The 20,808-nt window shown below is 42.1% G+C and overlaps 1 protein-coding gene across 6 annotated transcripts in view; it reads left to right on the top strand.

Annotated features, from left to right (window-relative positions):
- LOC135528085 (DNA (cytosine-5)-methyltransferase 3B-like) overlaps positions 1-13,401 on the top strand; it is a 77,022-nt gene extending 63,621 nt beyond the window's left edge. For all 6 annotated transcript variants that reach the window (XM_064956877.1, XM_064956879.1, XM_064956881.1 and 3 more), the window contains 6 exons: positions 3,832-3,922; positions 4,589-4,737; positions 4,958-5,043; positions 5,329-5,398; positions 9,766-9,884; positions 10,420-13,401. In XM_064956877.1, coding sequence (XP_064812949.1) covers positions 3,832-3,922; positions 4,589-4,737; positions 4,958-5,043; positions 5,329-5,398; positions 9,766-9,884; positions 10,420-10,561 — 657 coding nt within the window. In that variant the 3' untranslated portion in view covers positions 10,562-13,401. The remainder of the gene's footprint in view (positions 1-3,831; positions 3,923-4,588; positions 4,738-4,957; positions 5,044-5,328; positions 5,399-9,765; positions 9,885-10,419) is intronic.
- Positions 13,402-20,808: the final 7,407 nt, after the last annotated feature.

The following is a 20,808-nucleotide window of genomic DNA, read 5'->3' as shown; positions in this document are numbered from 1 at the left end:
GTGCTTCCCTTTTGTAGTCTGTAATGGTTTGCAAGCCCATCCGACAAGCATCAGAGCCAGTGTAGTACGATTCGATCTTAGCCCTGTATTGACTCTTTACCTGTTTGATGGTTCGTCCGGGTTAGAGTCCCGCTCCTTGAAAGCGGCAGCTCTAGCCTTAAGCTCAGTGCGGATGTTGTCTGTAATCCATGGCTTCTGTTTGGGGTATGTACGTATGGTCACTGTGGGGACAATGTCATCGATGCACTTATTGATGAAGCCAATGACTGATGTGGTGTACTCCTCAATGCCATCGGAGGAATCCCGGAACATATTCCAGTCTGTGCTAGCAAAACAGTCTTGTAGCTTAGCATCTGCTTCATCTGACCACTTTTTATTGACCGAGTCACTGGTGCTTCCTCCTTTATTCTTTGCTTGTAAGCAGGAATCAGGAGGATAGAATTATGGTCAGATTTGCCAAATGGAGGGCGAGGGATAACTTTTTATGCGTCTCTGTGTGTGGAGTTAAGGTGGACCAGAGTTTTTTTTCCTCTGGTTGCACATTTAATAACCAGCTGATAGAAATGTGGAAAAACAGATTTAAGTTTCTCTGCATTAAAGACCCCGGCTACTAGGAGTGCCGCCTCTGGGTGAGCGTTTTCTTGTTTGCTTATGGCAGAATATAGCTCATTCAATGCTGTCTTAGTGGCAGCCTCTGACTGTGGTGGTATGTAAACAGCTATGACAAATACAGATGAAAACTCTCTAGGTAGATAGTGTGGTGCACAGCTTATCATGAGATGCAATAGCTCGAGACTTCATTAGATATTGTGCACCAGCTGTTATTTACAAAAATACATTGTCCACCCCCCCCCCCCCCTTGTCTTTCCAGGCGCCGCTGTTCTATCCTGCCGGTACAGCGTATAACCAGCCAGCTGTATGTTGATAGTGTTGTCGTTCAGCCACGACTGATATTACAGTTTTGAATGTCCTGTTGGTAGTTTAATCTTGCGCGTAGGTCATTGATTTTATTCTCCAAAGATTGCCGTAGCACGCGTTCCAGCAGGTATATCTCACTTGTCACCCCCAAAGCCAATTCCTCCTTTGGCCGCCTCTCCTTCCAGTTCTCTGCTGCCAATGACTGGGACGAACTACAAAAATCTCTGAACCTGGAAACACTTATCTCCCTCACTAGCTTTAAGCACCAGCTGTCAGAGCAGCTCACAGATCACTGCACCTGTACATAGCCCATCTATAAATAGCCCAAACAACTCCTTCTTCCCCTACTGTATTCATTTATTTATTTTGCTCCTTTGCACCCCAGTATTTCTGCATTGCACACTCATCTACTGTCAAATCTACCATTCCAGTGTTTTATTGTATTTACTTCGCCACCATGGCCTATTTATTGCCTTTACCTCCCTTATTTCACCTCATTTGCTCACATTGTGTATAGACTTATTTTTCTACTGTATTATTGACTGTATGTTTGTTTTACTCCATGTGTAACTCTGTGTTGTTATATGTGTCGAACTGCTTTGCTTTATCTTGGCCGGGTCGCAGTTGTAAATGAGAATTTGTTCTCAACTTGCCTACCTGGTTAAATAAAGGTGAAATAAATAAATAAAAATTGCAAAATGGAAGGAAGTGGGGCTTTATTTGATCACCTAAGAATTCTCAGAAGGCAGCCTTTTTTATCCGCCTCCTCTTCACGCAAATCACGGGGATCTTGGCCTGTTCCCGAGAAAGCTGTATATCATGCGCGTCGGTGCCTTCTTCTCCAGCGCCATTATAATGCCATACATATTATGGCTATGTACAGTGTTGTAACAATGTGAAAATGTTTGTTCTTCACAGGTTTCCCTTCTCTTGTGGCAACAGGTCACAAATCTTGCTGCTGTGATTGCACACTTGTATTTCACCTAATAGATATGGGAGTTTATCAAAATTGGATTTGTTTTGAAATTCTTTGTGGGTCTGTGTAATATCAGGGACATATGTGTCACTAATATGGTCATACATTTGTCAGGAGGTTAGGAAGTGAAGTTTCCAACTCATTTTGTGGGCAGTGTGCACATAGCGACTCCAGAGAGTCAGGTCTGCCTATGACTGCCTGTCTCAATAGCAAGGCAAAAGTCACTGAGTCTGTGCATAGTCAAAGTTTTACTTGATTTTGGGTCAGGTATTCTGCCACTGTGTACTCCAGTTTGCTCTGTTCTTTTGGTTAATTATTTCCAAAGTGTTGAGTAATTATCTTTTTGTTTTCTCATTTGTTCTCAATTGTGTTGCTGTCCTGTGGCACTGTGGGATCTGTTTGTGTTTGTGAACAGAGCCCTAGGACCAGATTGCTTAGGGGACTCTTCTCTAGGTTCATATTTCTGTTAGGTGATGGCTTTTTTATGGAGGTTTGGGAATAATTTCCTTTTAGGTGGTTGTAGAATTTAACAGCTCTTTTCTGGATTTTGGTCAATCGCGGGGATCGTCCTAATTCTGCTCTGTATGCATTAGTTGGTGTTTTATGTTGCACACAGAGGATTTTTTAGCATAATTCTGCATGCGGAGTCTCAATTTGGTGTTTGTCCCATTTTGTGAATCCTTGGTTGGTGTGCGAACCCCAGTCCACACAATCAAAATGGGCAATGGATTCTATAACTGATTCAAGTATTTTTAGCCAGATCCTAGTTGGGATGTTTAATTTTAAGTTCCATTTGTTGGCTTAGAAGGCCCTTCTTACCTTTTCTTTCAGATCGTTCACAGCTTTGCAGAAGTTACCCTGGGTGCTGTTATTGTGTGTGCTCTTGGGCAACGGTGTCTCGATGGAATTTGTATTCGTGGAACTTTTTTGGCACATTTAATCTCAGGGCCCAGGTCTGACAGAATCTGTGGAGAAGATCTAAGTGCTGCTTTAGGCCCTCCTTGGTTGGGGACAGAAGTACCAGATCATCAGAAGACATTTGAATTCAGATTCTAGTTGGGTGAGGTCGGGTGCTACAGACTGTTCTAGTGCTCTCGTCAATTTGTTGATATATATGTTGAAGAGGGTGGGGCTCAAGCTGTCTCCCTGTCTCACCTCATGGCCCTGTGGAGAAAAAGGTGTGTTTTTGTCAATTTTAACGCACACTTGTTGTTTGTATCCATGGATTTTACAATGTTGTATGTTTTTCCTCCAACACCGCTTTCCATCAATTTGTATAGCAGACCCTCATGCGAAATTGAGTCAATAGCTTTTATGAAATCAACAAAGCTTTGCTTGTTTGTTAGTTTGTTAGTTAGTAAGGGTGTGCAGGGTGAATATGTGGTCTGTCGTATGTTAATTTAGTAAAATGACAATATGACATTTGCTCAGTAGAGGAAATGTAAGTGCCTGCTGTTAATGATAATGCAGAAGGTTTTCCCCAAGGTTGCTGTTGACGTATATCCCACGGTAGTTATTGGGGTCAAATATGTCTCCACCTTTATGGATGGGGATGATCAGTCCTTGGTTCCAAATATTGAGGAAGATGCCAGAGCTGAGGATTCTGTTAAAGTTTTTAGTATAGCCAATTCTAATTTGTGGTCTGTATATTTGATCATTTCATTTAGAAATCCATCAACACCATAGGCCTTTTTGCGTTGAAGGGTTTGTATTTTGTCCTGTTCATTCAATGTAATTGGAGATTCCAGTGGGGGTTATATACTATCCTATGTTGGGGTTGTTTGGTAATATGGATGGGGGGAGGTGACGCTATGTAGGGATAGAGTAGAGGGGATTGGGAATGAGAAAAGGCCCTGACTACAGATGGGTACAAATGTTGGGGCATTGACTTGTGTTACACTCAGTCTGACAATAGGTGGTGCTGTTGTCTCACACAGATAGAAGAGTGGGGCCCATTTGACCTGGTGATAGGAGGAAGCCCCTGTAACGACCTATCTATCGTCAACCCCGCCAGGAAGGGACTGTACGGTAAGAAACTTCATCAAAAATTATCAATTGGGCCTCCCTGGTGGCGCAGTGGTCTAGGGCACATATCCTTGTCTCATCGCGCACTAGTGACTCCTGTGGCGGGCCGGGCGCAGTGCACACTAACCAGGTGCACAGTGTTCCTCTGACACATTGGTGCGGCGGGCTTCCGGGTTGGATGCGCGCTGTGTTAAGAAGCAGTTCGGCTTGGTTGGGTTGTGTATCGGAGGAGGCATGGCTTTCGACCTTCGTCTCTCCCGAGCCGTACGGAGTTGTAGCGATGAGACAAGATAGTAACTACTAACAGTTGGACACCATGACATTGGGGAGAAAAGGGGGTAAAAATTCACACACACACACAAAAAATCTATTAATCTTAATCAAACTTCAATAAATGTGTTACGAAGCATGCTTCACTTCACTCCAATTACACTCCATGCCAAGTGTTACAGGCTGAAGTGGCAGGGAAGTAGTTCTTATAAAATGTCATTTCTATACATTCCCTCTTATATGCATAGTATAAACTTATACCTTGTTTTCCAATACATTAAAGGTACAGCAATCAAAGAGATATTTGCAATTGATATATATTGTTATTCAGTCAACATTGGACTATATTAAAAATCTCCTAATGTGTTCTCCTCATCCCCCGTCTGTCTGTCTGTCCAGAGGGCACAGGGAGGTTGTTCTTTGAGTTCTACCGCCTGCTGAGTGAGGCCAAGCCCAAGGAGGGCGAGGACCGCCCATTCTTCTGGATGTTCGAGAACGTGGTCGCCATGGGCGTCAACGACAAGAGGGACATCTCTCGTTTCCTCGAAGTTTGTTATATCCACAATATCAATACAATACAAGTGACAATCTCAGAGGTCTTTGGCATTACTTCATTAGAGCGTTTTAAGAGCTGTTGTAGTCTTTATATGTCATTGTGGACTCAGAACATAACACAAAGGCGTTGTAAAGAGCGAAAATGTGTAACCCATGATAGATTGCTGTGGTATGTTAAATGTGCGTGTGTGTGTGTGTGTGTGTGTCCGACAGTGCAATCCAGTGATGATCGATGCCATTGAGGTGTCTGCGGCTCACAGGGCTAGGTACTTCTGGGGCAACCTACCAGGGATGAACAGGTGTGTGATGCCCACAGTCTACTTGTTTTCCTATAATAACACAGTCTTTCATATTCCTGTTTTTAATTTACAATACAAAAATGACCAAATTGCATGGTTGGTAACTACAGTTATATCCTATGAATTACTTTTACTTTGGTAGTTGTCAATTGTATTGAAATAAAGTAAATGCCAGAAAGTATACATTGTTACCAATTGAAATCTAGTGGAAACATTACCGTAAAATAAATGGCCATTTATGGATATCTCGTATTCCATATCACATTACCATTGTTCATGTGCCAGGCCTCGGTGTGCATCCGGGATGGACAAGCTAGAGCTACAGGACTGTCTGGAACATGGCCGTGTGGCTAAGGTAACACTATCTACCTTTTCTTCACTCAGTGGAACTGGACAAAAATCAACAAGTGGTTTTATTTCAGTATATTACAATATACACTCAGTGGCCAGTTTATAAGGTACCCCCATCTAGTACCGGATGGGACCCCCCTTGGCCCCCAGAACAGCCTGAATTCTCTGGGACGTGGACATGTTGCTCAATTGGTATTAAGGGGCCCAACATGTGCCAGTAAAACATTCCCCACAACATTACACCATAACCACCAGGCTGTACCTTTGACACCAGGAAGGATGGGGCCATGGACTTATGCTTAAGCCAAATCCTGACTCTGCCATCAGCATGACGCAACAGGAACCGGAATTCGTCAGACCAGGCAACGTTTTTCCACTCCTCAATGTCCAGTGTTGGTGATCGCGTAGCCACTGGAGCTGCTTCTTCTGGTTTTTTAGCTGATAGGAGTGGAACCCAGTGTGTTCGTTATTTGCCTGTTTGCGGCCCACCATTTAACTTGCTTGATCCTTTCCATTCTCCTTCGACCTTTCATCAAGTAGCGTTTTTTGCCCGCTGACTGTATGTTTGTCGCACCATTCTCGGTAACTCCTGTCGTACATGAAAAGCCCAGGAGGCCAGCCATTTCTGAGATACTGTATCCGGCATGCCTGGCACAGACGATCATACCACGCTCAAAGTTGCTTTGGTCACTCGTTTTGCCCATTCTAACGTTCAATCGAACAGTAACTGAATGTCTCAATGCCTGTCTGCCTGCTTTATATAGCAAGCCACGGCCACATGAACCATTTTTGTGAATGGGATTTTGTAGCCAATAAACTGGCCACTGAGTGTATATTTCACAATATCCCACAGAAAACACACACTACATGATCAAAAGTATGTGGACACCTGCTCGTCAAACATCTCATTCCAAAATCATGGGCAATAATATGCAGTTGGTCCCTCCTTTGCTAAACTAACAGCATCTACTCTTCTGGAAAAGCTTTCCACTAGATGTTGGAACATTGCTGCAGGGAGTTGCTTCCATTCAGCCACAAGAGCATTAGTGAGGTCGGGCACTGATGTTGGGTGATTAGGCCTGGCTCGCACTCAGCATTCCAATTCATCCCAAAGGTGTTCGATAGGGTTCATTGAGGTCACGGCTCTGTGCAGGCCAGTCAAGTTCTTCAACACCAATCTCAACAAACTATTCCTGTATGGACCTCGCTTTATGTACTGGGGCATTGTCATGCTGAAACAGGAAAGGGCCTTCCCCAAACTGTTGCCACAAAGTTGGAAGCACAGAATCGTCTACAATGTCATTGTATGTTGTAGCGTTAAGATTTCCCTTCATTGGAACCAAGGGGCCTAGCCCAAACCATGAAAACAGCCCTAGACCATTATTCCTCCACCACCAAACTTGACTCCAGCCGACACTTGGCATTGCACATGGTGAACTTAGGCTTGTGTGCAGTTGCTCGGCCATAGAAACCTTTTTCACGAAGCTCCCGACTAACTACTCTGGTGCTGAAGTTGCTTCCAGAGGCAGTTTGGGACTCGGTTGTGATTTCACAACCGAGGACAGATGATTTTCAGCAATTTCCGGTTCTGTTCTGTGAACTTGTGTGACTTCACGGCTGAGCCATTGTTGCTCTTAGACTGTTCCACTTCACAATAACAGCACTTACAGTTGACCGAGGCAGAAATTTGGCGAACTGACTAGTTGGAAAATGGCATCCTATGACGGTGTTACGTTGAAAGTTTCTGACCTCTTCAGTAAGGCCATCCAATGTTTGTCTATGGAGATTGCATGGCTGTGTTTCTTAATTTTTATACACCTGTCAGCAACGACTGTGGCTGAAATTGCCTAATCCACTAATTTGAAGGGGTTTCCACATACTTTTGTACATATATATTGTATATTCTATTACAGTACAGATATGAATAAAACCACACATTTCTGTGTCTCCTTCAATATATACAGTTCCGGTCAAGAACATCTTAAATAAGATATCTTAATCATATCCCCCACCAATTTTTTAAAAGAGCACTTGTCCTTTCCTACGAGCACTGACTTTGCTGATAACTTCTTTATTGAGGAAAAATGTACTTTCTACAACTGTGATATGTGGTTGTTTCATCTAGGTATCTTAATATGAATGCACTGTAAATCGCTTTGGATAAGAGTGCCTGCTAAGTGACTAAAATGTAACGGTCAAATGTCATAGTCCCAAGGTCCAGAACAGACTATGGGAGATGCACAGTACTACATAGAGCCATGACTACATGGAACTCTATTCCACAAAGAATCATGCAAGCATTTGATTTTAAAAAATGATCAAAAATACACCTTATGGAACAGCAGGGACTGTGAAGAAACCAGAGGTGGGACCAAGTCATTGTTTTACAAGTAAGTCTCAAGTCAAGACCGACAAGTCTCAACTCCTAAACTGAGTTTCGAGTCCTAAACAAGTCATAATGTGCTCTTCACCAAATGTAATACCTTTTCATATTAGTAATAGTTAGTATATTTACATTTACGCAAATCATGAATGCTTTTAAAAAATATATATTATATTTATTACTTTACAAATAAAATTTCCATGGAAATATATGGGTAGCCATGAGAAAGACCGTGAGAAAGACCCCCCCCCCCCTCGATCGTCGTATTGAGGAGACCAAAGCACAGCGTGGTGTAAATGCATGATTTAATAAAAGACGGAAAAAAACAAGAAATACACTAAAACAAACTAACAAGACGAACGTGACTGCTATCTAAACACTGTGCTAACATGCAGCATAACATAGACAATAACCCACGAAATACCCAAAGAAGATGGCTGCCTAAATATGGTTCCCAATCAGAGACGACGATAAACAGCTGCCTCTAATTGAGAACCAATCTAGGCAACCATAGACATACATAAACACCTAGATGGTAAACAACCCCATGAACCTACAAAAACACCTAGACAGTACAAAAACACATACATCACCCATGTCACACCCTGACCTAACCAAAATATATAAAGAAAACAAAGAATACTCAGGTCAGCAATTGACTATCGAGGATCGCTATGAGGCGCAATCAGGCGATGTAGGCTTGTACACAATTGCCCAACCTTAACCCACACATCCTCTCTGTATGTGGTTACAGTAGGCTACGGTATGTCAATGGTTTTAGGAACAGCAGTAAAGTCGGGCAGGATTTAGGCTACCAACTGCCTAGCCAGTTGTAGCTCAATCTTGGTTGCAATGATCACATTCCCGCACTGATGACTGTGTGGAGGCTCATTGATTTAACGTTTCGTTAGCCTATATGCTACACTAGCAAAGTTATAAATGATATAGCTGTCGGCTATATTAGCCACGATTCTTTGTGCAGCTTCAAATGTTGAACAAAGTTGGAAATTGTTGCGCCTCTGTCATTTTCTTCCTGCAAGTTTTGCAAGTTGCAATCTGTTTTTTGTTGATACAGCGGCGTATTTATATCTGAAAATAATAATTTGGGGTATCATCTTTCCAAGCGCTCCATCTGAATTCACCCGCCGACGTTCCTCTGTACAGCCACGCACAACTTTTTCTCAGGTGGCACGATTTGATTGGCTGCTGTCCAGTTCAAACTGTAATCTGTTAAATGAAGAGTTGACACGCTGCACACTTTTTTTAATAGCATCAATTTTATATTTGGGCTTGGGGGTATCAAGAGGGTTCGAGTCAAAAGGCTCAAGTGCAAGTTAAGTCACGAGTGTCACGGCTGGCTGAAGGACTGGACCAAAATGACACCGACAAAACGAAACACAACAAACCACCCGTGAAGCTTTGGGCTATGTGCCCTGAACAACTACATAGTTCACTTCCCACAAAACAGGTGGGGGGAAAAGGGTACCTAAGTATGGTTCTCAATCAGAGACAACGATAGACAGCTGTCCCTGATTGAGAACCGTACCAGGCCAAGACATAGAAATACAAAACATAGAAAAAAGGACATAGAATGCCCACCCTAGTCACGTGACAACGAGTCATTGGTGTTAAAGTCAATGTCGAGTTGCAAGTTATCATATTTCTGACTTGAGTCCAAGTCATGTGACTCGAGTCCACACCTCTGGAAAAGACACATGCATACACACACTTGATAACATACGCACTATACACACACGCACACATGGATTTTGTATTGTAGATATGTGGTAGTAGAGTAGTGGCCTGAGGGCACACACAAAATGTAAAATTGTATAACTGCCTTCCTTTTGCTGGACCCCAGGAAGAGTAGCTGCTGCCTTGGTAATTTCCACTTATTTTAGAAGAAATAGTGAATCGAGCAAGAGGGTCAATATTTTGATCGCATCTGTATAGTGTTAATATGAGTGTGTATTTTCTCTGTCCTGTAGTTTGGAAAGGTGCGCACCATCACCACGCGCGCCAACTCCATCAAGCAGGGCAAAGACCAGCACTTTCCCGTCATGATGAATGGCAAAGAGGACATTCTGTGGTGCACTGAGCTGGAGAGGTGAGACCAATGATGTGTATAAACCCTGAATGACTAACAGGAAGAGCTGTATTGAAGCCACCGAGCAGCCATCTTGGCACTCCTCCTCAATTGTAAAAGATTTTGGAAGCTATAGAATACGCTTTTATTAATGTCTACATTCGTTTTTGACACATTTATTCTATTACAAACACCTTCATGTATGCTTTTAAATTATATTATGTGAGCTAAAGATAAAAACATTTTCCTTCATGTATTTTAGAGAGTACTAATGTTACTCTCCCCTCTGCAACAAACAAAAACTTAAATACACATTTTTGTTCTTAGAACATTTAATTCAAATACTGTAGAATTCCATGTATTCCTATGGAGGACTGCTCCTAAAAGGGTGTGCCAATATGGCCAACCGGTAGCTTCAAAGCTTCTCATTGGCTAATACATAGCATTAGCAATCCAGGTTTTATAAACATCTTCGGGTGAGACCAAGACCCACAATTCTATTCAGACTGTGCCGCTCACACGTTTGGAAACTGTTCTAATCCTCTGTTCCCTCCAGGATCTTTGGCTTCCCGGTCCACTACACAGATGTGTCCAACATGGGCCGCGGTGCCAGGCAGAAGCTTCTGGGCAGGTCCTGGAGCGTACCTGTCATCAGACACCTGTTTGCCCCTCTGAAGGACTACTTTGCATGTGAATAGCACCCTCCCTAACCAACCTCTGTAGTTCTAACTTGGCTTCAATCAGAAGTGCCAATGTCAAGTTAGACAATCTTGTTATCCCCTGGTAGGCAAAAGCCAAAGTGTTATTTTAGGGTTTTAAGGTTTTATACACTGCTTTTACTTTTTAACAAATGACTTCCCCTCATGTTGTCTTTGAGTGGATTTGTTGTAATCACAAAGTCAGACATATTTTTATGCCACACTGATTTTCTAAAACTAGAGAAGGTTTTATATAACAATTTATATAGATCTCTTTATCAATGAGTAGACATTTTTGTTTCATTTTCATGATGTCAACATCGGGAAATGTACGCGTTCTTCTCCCAAATGCCAATGTGAAGTAATACTTGAAACAATTCAATACAAAAATGTCCAATCGAGCTGAGAGACAATAAAGAATTCTCCGTTCTCCAGCCATCCAAAAATACATTTAAAAAATGTACTGTAAAATCAATACAAAGACGTAAAGACATCTCAATATTGGACATTTTGACATTTGTCATGTGCTACTGTTCTAAAGTATCCATATTCTTGAACTGGAAGTTAGTTTTTGCTTTCACCAAATATAAGTGAGAGTTACCTCATCATCCAGGGCATCTGAAAACCCATCTTGGCTATCTGTACAAAAAGTCACTGGAATGTTTTATAGAAATGTTATACTTCATTTTTATACTGTATATATGAAAATGTTTACAAGATTTAAAAAAATATTTGATTGGACTTTGGGAGTTTCATTGTCCTAATGTCATCTTAAATTTATATTTTTAAATCTGTAAATTTCAGTGGTTGATAAACCCCAGTATGGTGCATAGATATCCTCACCATTGTTAAAATGCTCTGGACTTCAGATTGAAGTACAATATAAACTTATTTTGTCTACTTTTATAGCCCTTTTTTGTTTTGGTAAATGAATGTGGAGAGTTTGCTGTGCAGTTTTAAAATACTGGACAATTTTTTTTACTGATTTTACATAGCATATGTTCACAGTGGAGACCTGCCAGTTATTTGTTTTTTACTGAGTACTACTCAGTACTACTCACTCGTTCATGGTGCCTTTTAGCAGTCTGTTCAAAGAGCTTACTTTAGTAAAACACTGACTATATGTCATAACCAGCACTTGCTTTACTTCAAAGGTTATTTTTTACTAAGATACCAAAATACATAAGATGTTTACATGCTTTATTAATAGCACTGTATCCTTTTCATTTTGATAAATGTCATACTTATGATTTGGAATATTCAAAATGTTTTTTCTATTCTTTTTGTGACTACACCTTCAACATTTTTTGTTTTATATACTCAGATCTTCTGCTTACTTGCAACAAAAGCTGAAGTAGTAGCACAATATATACAGTGCCTTCAGAAAGTATTCATTCTCCTTGATTCATTCCACATATTGTTGTGTTACAGCCAGAATTCTAAACGGATTAAAAAAATAATAAATCTTACCCATCTACACATAATATCCCATAGAGACAAAGGGAAAACATGTTTTTAGACATTTCTGCACATTTATTGAAAATGCAATATACCATTTACATAACTATTCACACCCCTGAGTCAATACTTTGTAGAAGCTCCTTTGGCAGCAATTACAGCTGTGAGTATTTCTGGGTCTCGAAGAGCTTTCCACATCTAGATTGTGCAACATTTGCTCATTATTTTTACAATTCTTCAAGCTCTGTTAAATTGGTTGTTGATCATTGCAAGACAACCATTTTCAGGGTCTTGTCATATTTTTCCAAGTAAATTTAAGTCAAAACTGTAACTTGGCCATTTGGTCTTGTGTTTTAGGTTATTGTCCTGCTCATAGGTAGAGAGCAGACTGAACCAGATTTTGCCTGTGCTGAGCTCCATTCCGTTTATTTTTTATCCTGAAAAACTCCCCAGTCCTTAACGATTACAAGCATACCCATAAGATGATGCAGTCACCACTATGCTTGGAAATATGGAGAGTGGTACTCAGTAATGTGTTGTATTGGATTTTGTATTCAGGACAAAAATGTATTGCTTTGCCCACATTTTTTGCAGTGTTACTTTAGTGCCTTGTTGCAAACAGGATGCATGTTTTGGAATATTTTTATTCTGCACAGGCTTCCTTCGTTTCATGCTGTCAATTAGGTTCGTATTATGGAGTAACTACGATGTTGTTGATCCATCCTCGGTTTTCCTTCCTCTGTGGCAACTGAGTTAGGAAGAATGCCTGTATGTTTGTAGTGGCTGGGTATATTGATACACCATCCAAAGTGTAATTAATAACTTCACCCTGCTCAAAGGGATATTCAATGTCCCTTTTGGAAACACGTGTTTATTCCTGAACTTATTTTGGCTTGCCTTAGCAAAGGGGTTCAATACTTAATGACTCAAGAGATTTCAGCTTTTCAATTTGAATTCATTTGTAAAAACATAATACCGCATTGACATTATGGAGTATTGTGTGTCGGCCAGTGACAAGAAGTGTAAAAAGTTGAGGGGTGTGAATACTTACTGAAGGCCCTGTATAAGGCTTGTATTATTTTATCAAGCATTTTAGAACATTATTAATCAATAGGCTTTTTTGTATGTTAGATTTGCAACATCTTTATATATATATATATGATTTATATTTGGTGAAAAATACTTTCTCCAATAATACTGTACTTCCATTGTGCATTCAAATGTTTTTAAACTAAACGTGTTTGAAGAGGGAGTTATTCAAAAAGATCTGTCTCCTATTTTTGTACTTGTGTACTGTTTGGAAATGCAGCAAGAAAGTATTTATTTTTACTCATATGTTACTTCTTTCTATTCAATAAAAACAGCTTTAATTATGTTCTTTACTATGTTGGTTTTCCTTGTAATTTCAACAGTAAAACACTAGAATCCACTGTAAAATACCTTAAATGTGTTTTACAGCATTAATGCTGTAGATTGCACTGCATATGGGTAAAATGCTGAAAAATACTGTTATTAATTTTAAGCCTCCTATAAAAAATGACTCTTAGTTTATTTCTTTACAGTAGTACCTGCTAAGAAAAGCAACTTCTGATAGTCAAAACAGGCAGACCTTCCCTGAGAACAGTCTTGGTTTCAACAATGGGATACAGTGCTCTTTCTCTCTCTCACACACACACACCACAGATGTTTGGCTCTGCATTCATTACTCATGCAAAAAAAACATACAGTGCCTTGCGAAAGTATACGGCCCCCTTGAACTTTGAGACCTTTTGCCACATTTCAGGCTTCAAACATAGATATAAAACTGTATTTTTTTGTGAAGAATCAACAACAAGTGGGACACAATCATGAAGTGGAACGACATTTATTGGATATTTCAAACTTTTTTAACAAATCAAAAACTGAAAAATTGGGCATGCAAAATTATTCAGCCCCCTTAAGTTAATACTTTGTAGCGCCACCTTTTGCTGCGATTACAGCTGTAAGTTGCTTGGGGTATGTCTCTATCAGTTTTGCACATCGAGAGACTGAATTTTTTTTCCCATTCCTCCTTGCAAAACAGCTCGAGCTCAGTGAGGTTGGATGGAGAGCATTTGTGAACAGCAGTTTTCAGTTCTTTCCACAGATTCTCGATTGGATTCAGGTCTGGACTTTGACTTGGCCATTCTAACACCTGGATATGTTTATTTTTGAACCATTCCATTGTAGATTTTGCTTTATGTTTTGGATCATTGTCTTGTTGGAAGACAAATCTCCGTCCCAGTCTCAGGTCTTTCGCAGACTCCATCAGGTTTTCTTCCAGAATGGTCCTGTATTTGGCTCCATCCATCTTCCCATCAATTCTTCCCTGTCCCTGCTGAAGAAAAGCAGGCCCAAACCATGATGCTGCCACCACCATGTTTGACAGTGGGGATGGTGTGTGTTCAGGGTGATGAGCTGTGTTGCTTTTACGCCAAACATAATGTTTTGCATTGTTGCCAAAAAGTTCAATTTTGGTTTCATCTGACCAGAGCACCTTCTTCCACATGTTTGGTGTGTCTCCCAGGTGGCTTGTGGCAAACTTTAAACGACACTTTTTATGGATATCTTTAAGAAATGGCTTTCTTCTTGCCACTCTTCCATAAAGGCAAGATTTGTGCAATATACGACTGATTGTTGTCCTATGGACAGAGTCTCCCACCTCAGCTGTAGATCTCTGCAGTTCATCCAGAGTGATCATGGGCCTCTTGGCTGCATCTCTGATCAGTCTTCTCCTTGTATGAGCTGAAAGTTTAGAGGGACGGCCAGGTCTTGGTAGATTTGCAGTGGTCTGATACTCCTTCCATTTCAATATTATCACTTGCACAGTGCTCCTTGGGATGTTTAAAGCTTGGGAAATCTTTTTGTATCCAAATCCGGCTTTAAACTTCTTCACAACAGTATCTCGGACCTGCCTGGTGTGTTCCTTGTTCTTCATGATGCTCTCTGCGCTTTTAACGGACCTCTGAGACTATCACAGTGCAGGTGCATTTATACGGAGACTTGATTACACACAGGTGGATTGTATTTATCATCATTAGTCATTTAGGTCAACATTGGATCATTCAGAGATCCTCACTGAACTTCTGGAGAGAGTTTGCTGCACTGAAAGTAAAGGGTCTGAATAATTTTGCACGCCCAATTGTTCAGTTTTTGATTTGTTAAAAAAGTTTGAAATATCCAATAAATGTCGTTCCACTTCATGATTGTGTCCCACTTGTTGTTGATTCTTCACAAAAAAATACAGTTTTATATCTTTATGTTTGAAGCCTGAAATGTGGCAAAAGGTCGCAAAGTTCAAGGGGGCCGAGTACTTTCGCAAGGCACTGTACATGTGGCAAACTACAGTTTTGCTTGTGGGATAGAGTGTCCTTGCACCAAAGCATCACAACTTGTTGCACTACCACGACCTCATCCTGCAATTTGGGCGACTCATTAGTTTGTGGACACCAAGGTTTGAGAGCAAGCACTCCTGCTTCAAGGAGTGAGCCAGAAAACTTGTCTGAGAGCCACCAGTTGCTCCAATCTTACTTATGCAGCTGCCAATTGTTTCCACATAGTATTGAAGTTGTTGGTGTCATTAATTAATTTGAGGAGCAATTATTAATAACAACGCCATTCAGGGAGCTGTACAGTCAAAAGTGTTCACAAAGCACTGTAGATGTTCAAAATTGTATACAAAGTAAAAACACACTAAAGGCCTTGTTCTAATGGGAGAAAATGATGACGGATACACATTTGGAAAGATCTCATTTGGTCACAGAATCGCATGTTCATTTTATTGTTGGGGTGTATCAGTCTGTGTCACTGATCAATGTCGGGGTTCATTTTATACCAGATTCTCTGATTAATTATGTGTGTGTTAATGAAGATAGTCTGAGTAATTATTACCCACTACCAGTTTATAAAGTGTCAGGTTTCTTTGTTTCCCTGCATCACTCAGTGTATTCTCCTTAAACCAGTGTCAGGATGGAGGGTCTTCAAGATGCAATTAAACACCAACTGCCCGAGTTGGAGACCGAGATGGTGAGATCTTTGTCGGTGCATCTGAGGGCAAATGTTGGAGTGGAGAATATTAACGACCTTGAATATGTTCAGCCGGAGAACATAAAATACCATTTGACGCCAACATAGTGCCGGGAATTGCTTCAGTCCTTCAACCAAAGAGGTGAGCTCTTGATTGATAAATATTTATGTAATTGTTATGAAAAAAGGTGCTATCTCGAACCTAAAATGGTAATTTGGCTGTCCCCATAAGAGAACCCTTTGAAGATCCCTTTTTGATTCCAGGTACATGTATAACCCTTTTGGTTCTAGGTAGAAATCTTCTGGGTTCCATGTAGAACCCTTTCAACAGAGGAATGGCCCTAGCCCTCACCCTCCGATCCAACAGGTCCCAGACGTGTTCAATGGAATTGAGATCCGGACTTTTCGCTGGCCATGGCAGAACACTGACATTCCTGTCTTGCAGGAAATCACGCACAGAACGAGCAGTATGGCTGGTGGCATTGTCATGCTGGAGGGTCATGTCAGGATGAGCCTGCACGTGAATATAAACAATGAGTCACCCACGTGGGCATAACCAATGAGGAGATGGCACGTGGGTACCTGCTTCTATAAACCAATGAGGAGATGGGAGAGGCAGGACTTGACTTCTATTTCAGCGCTTGGCAACGCAGACACTTGTTGGCGTGCGCGAGCAGTGGGTGCAATAATTGAATAACATAGATTTCTAAATTTATTTTGCAATGCTCACGTATGCGACGCGAGTGGTGTAGTCAGCCTTTAAGACACTGCATCTCAGTGCTAGTGGCGTCACTACAGACAACCCGGTTCAAATCCAGACTGTATCACAACCGGCCGTGATTGGAAGTCCCATAGGGCGGCGCACAATTGGCCCAGCGTTGTCCGAGTTTGGTCGGTGTAGGCCGTCATTGTAAATAACAATTTGTTCTCAACGGACTTGCCTCGTTAAATAAAGGTTAAATTAAAAAAAAGTTGTTGCCATCCTGTACCTGTCCCGCAAGTGTGATGTTTGGATGTACTGATCCTGTGCATGTATTGTTACACGTGGTCTGCCACTGTGAGGATGATCAGCTGTCTGTCCTGTTTCCCTGTAGCGCTGTCTTAGGCACGTTCATGCAGATGAGCAGGGACCCTGGGCATTTTTCTTTTTGTGTTTTTCCGAGTCAGTAGAAAGGCCTCTTTAGTGTCCATAAATGGGACCTTAATTGCCTACCATTTGTAAGCTGTTAGTGTCTCAATGACCGCTCCACAGGTGCATGTTCATTAATTGTTTATGGTTCATTGAACAAGCATGGGAAACAGTGTTTAAACCCTTTACAATGAGATCTGTGAAGTCATTTGGATTTTTACGAATTATCTTTGAAAGACAGGGTCCTGAAAAAGGGACGTTTCTTTTTTTGCTGAGTTTAGTTAGTTTGTTTGCCCTCAAAAAATGGTTTATGCTATGAGGGAGCGAGACATACGCAATAAAATGGACGGAAATTACAAAAATACATAAAAGTACAGAAATATTCAAATGTTTGTAAGGGTTTTCGTCTTTCTTACGAAGAGGAGTAGTATGAAAGATCAGAGGACCAAAACGCAGCGTGGTAAGTGTCCATAATGTTTTTTAATAAAGACAATAGAACACTCGAACAAAACAACAAACGATGACGTAAATATACAAAACCGAAACCAGTACAGTGTGGATCCAACACTCACACGGAAAACAAACACCCACAACCCAAAAGTGAAACCCAGGCTACCTAAGTATGATTCTCAATCAGGGACAACAATTGACAGCTGCCTCTGATTGAGAACCATACTAGGCCGAACTCAAAAACCAACATAGAAAAACAAACATAGACTGCCCACCCAACTCACGCCCTGACCATACCAAAACAAAGGTAAAATAACAGAACTAAGGTCAGAACGTGACAGTACCCCCCCCCCCCCCAAAGGTGCGGACTCCGGCCGCAAAACCTGAACCTGTAGGAGGGTCTGGGTGGGTGTCTGTCCGCGGTGGCGGCTCTGGCGCGGGATGTGGACCCCACTTCACCATAGTCCTTGTCCGCCTCTTAGCCCGCCTCCGTGGTCTCCTCAGAGAGGTGACCCTCGCCTCAGACCGGGGACCCTAGCAATGGGCCCCGAATGGACGAGAGACTCCGGCAGCGCCGGAGTGAAGGGAGATTCCGGCATCGTCGGCGTGACAGGCGGCTCTGGCAGGTCCTGGCTGACTGACGGGAGACTCTGGCAGCTCCTGGCTGACAGACGGGAGACTCTGGCAGCTCCTGGCTGACAGACGGGAGACTCTGGCAGCTCCTGGCTGACAGACGGGAGACTCTGGCAGCTCCTGGCTGACAGACGGGAGACTCTGGCAGCTCAGGACAGACGGGAGACTCTGGCAGCGCTGGGCAGGGGGAAGGCTCTGGCAGCGCTGGACAGGCGGGAGCACCTGTAGGGAAAAGACGGAGAGACAGCCTGGTGTGGGGGGCTGCCACCAGAGGGCTGGCGCGTGGAGGTGGCACCGGATAGACCGGATCGTGAAGGCGCACTGGAGCTCTTGAGCACCGAGCCTGCCCAACCTTACCTGGTTGAATGCTCCCCGTAGCCAGGCCAGTGTGGCGAGGTGGAATAGCCCGCACTGGGTAGTGCTGGCGAACCAGGGACACCATGCGTAAGGCTGGTGCCATATACACCGGCCCGAGGGGACGCACTGGAGACCAGACGTGCTGAGCCAGCTTCATGGCACCTGGCTCAATGCCCACTCTAGCCCGGACGATACGAGGTGCTGCAATGTACAGCACCTGGCTATGCACGCGCACCGGGTACACCGTGCGCTCTACAGCATAACACGGTAAGCACGAGAAGCTGGCGCAGGTCTCCAACCTGACTTCTCCACACTCCCCGTGTGCCCCCCCCAATAAATTTTTGGGGCTGCCTCTCGGGCTTCCAGCCGCGCTGCCGTGCTGTCTCCTCATAATGCCGCCTCTCGACTTTTTCTCGTTTTCTTCTAACGAAGAGGAGTAGTATGAAGGATCGGAGTACCAAAATGCAGCGTGGTAAGTGTCCATAATGTTTTTTTTAATAAAGACAATAGAACACTCAAACAAAACAGCAAACGATGACGTGAATATACAAAACTGACAGCAGTACCGTGTCGACCAAACACTCACACGGAAAACAAACACCTACAACCCAAAAGTGAAACCCAGGCTACCTAGGTATGATTCTCAATCAGGGACAACAATTGACAGCTGCCTCTGATTGAGAACCATACTTGGCCGAACTCAAAAACCAACATAGAAAAACAAACATAGACTGCCCACCCAACTCACACCCTGACCATACTAAAACAAAGATATAATAACAGAACTAAGGTCAGAACGTGACAATGTTTCTGAAAATGAATTGTTTGCCCTCTTGTGCTGGTATGGAGTGCAGTGCATAGCCTAACAGCATTTTTTTCCCTTTGTATTTTTTTTAAGAAAATTAAGAATGGATAGGACACTTGTCCTCCTCCAAGCATCAGTGACCTCTAGGAACAGTAGCCTATCCTTTTCACCAAGTTATGGCTCTGCCACCACTTCAATACTTGTGATTGACAAATTCCTTTGCCAAACACACCAAGGTTGATCATGCTTGGTAATACATTTATTTGATTTAAGGTGGAACAGAAATATATAGTATTGTGGTACCTATCTAGAGATGTCTAGTAAGTATACACTAACAGCCTTAGTTTTGTGTATTTCAGGAAATCCATCCTCAAAATGGATGGTGTTGATCCGGGGGAGAGTGGTCTGTGTTTTGGACAGTGAGTCCAACTTTGCAGCTGCCCTCTGCTCTTCAGCACTTTCTATGTTTTTAACATAGAATACCAGGAGTCGACCTCTGTAACCTTGGAGCTGATACAGAGGTAAGCATTGAACATTCATTAATCCAACACTTACATTTAGCATTTGTTAGTTACATTTCAATGATATTCCTTATTGTTTGTGTACTTTTTCCACTCAAACTCGTTCAGGTCTGCGAGAAAGCGTGTAACATGTGGGTCAATTGGCAATGGCTTCCTCCGAACGACCTTTCCGGTCTTGCGGCTCACTTCTGCTTTCGCTGTGAATTTGGTTCCTTCAGGGTTTATTCGAACCAGGAACCTGCACAACCCAACATGGAATATATTAAATCAGTTGAGGCATTGAAAATTATCTGCTTGCTCCATCCCAGAGCCTGTGTTGGCTTGTGGTAGTGTGCTACTCTGGCTCCAGTCTAGCCCTGCTTTCTCCTTTCTATCTGTCCTTCTCTCAGCCCCTTTTTCTCTCGATCTCTCTTTCTCTCATTTCTTTCTCAAAGACAGGCAGGCAAGCAGTTCTTGTTGTAGTTTTTTGTCAAAATGTCTTCATTTTCTACTGTTGTTTTCCTATTTTTCATTGATCTGTTTAGATTTTTTTTTTCTTACATAATCCTGTATTTTCAAGAATGCGCTATTCTGATGTCTTGGTTTGTGTATGGTGAAGTACATTATTGGCCAGTATTTGTCAATATTCTTATCACTGTATCTCTCTCTGTCTCTCTCTCTCTCTCTGTCTCTCTCTCTCCCCTACTATCTGGAGTTGTAATGTTGTTCTTTTCAAATGTTGTTCTTTGTGGTTAAAGTGCAATTCATGTGAAATTCCTATTATGAATTTGAATAAATATATATATTTGTACACATTGTTTTTCTTACAAAATTACATTTCAGGGAGGTGTCTTCCAAAGACAACCTGCAA

The sequence above is a fragment of the Oncorhynchus masou genome, chromosome 33 (assembly GCF_036934945.1).
Source record: "Oncorhynchus masou masou isolate Uvic2021 chromosome 33, UVic_Omas_1.1, whole genome shotgun sequence".
In the NCBI taxonomy this organism is placed as follows: Eukaryota; Metazoa; Chordata; class Actinopteri; order Salmoniformes; family Salmonidae; genus Oncorhynchus; species Oncorhynchus masou.
This window is presented reverse-complemented; position numbering and strand designations above follow the sequence as displayed.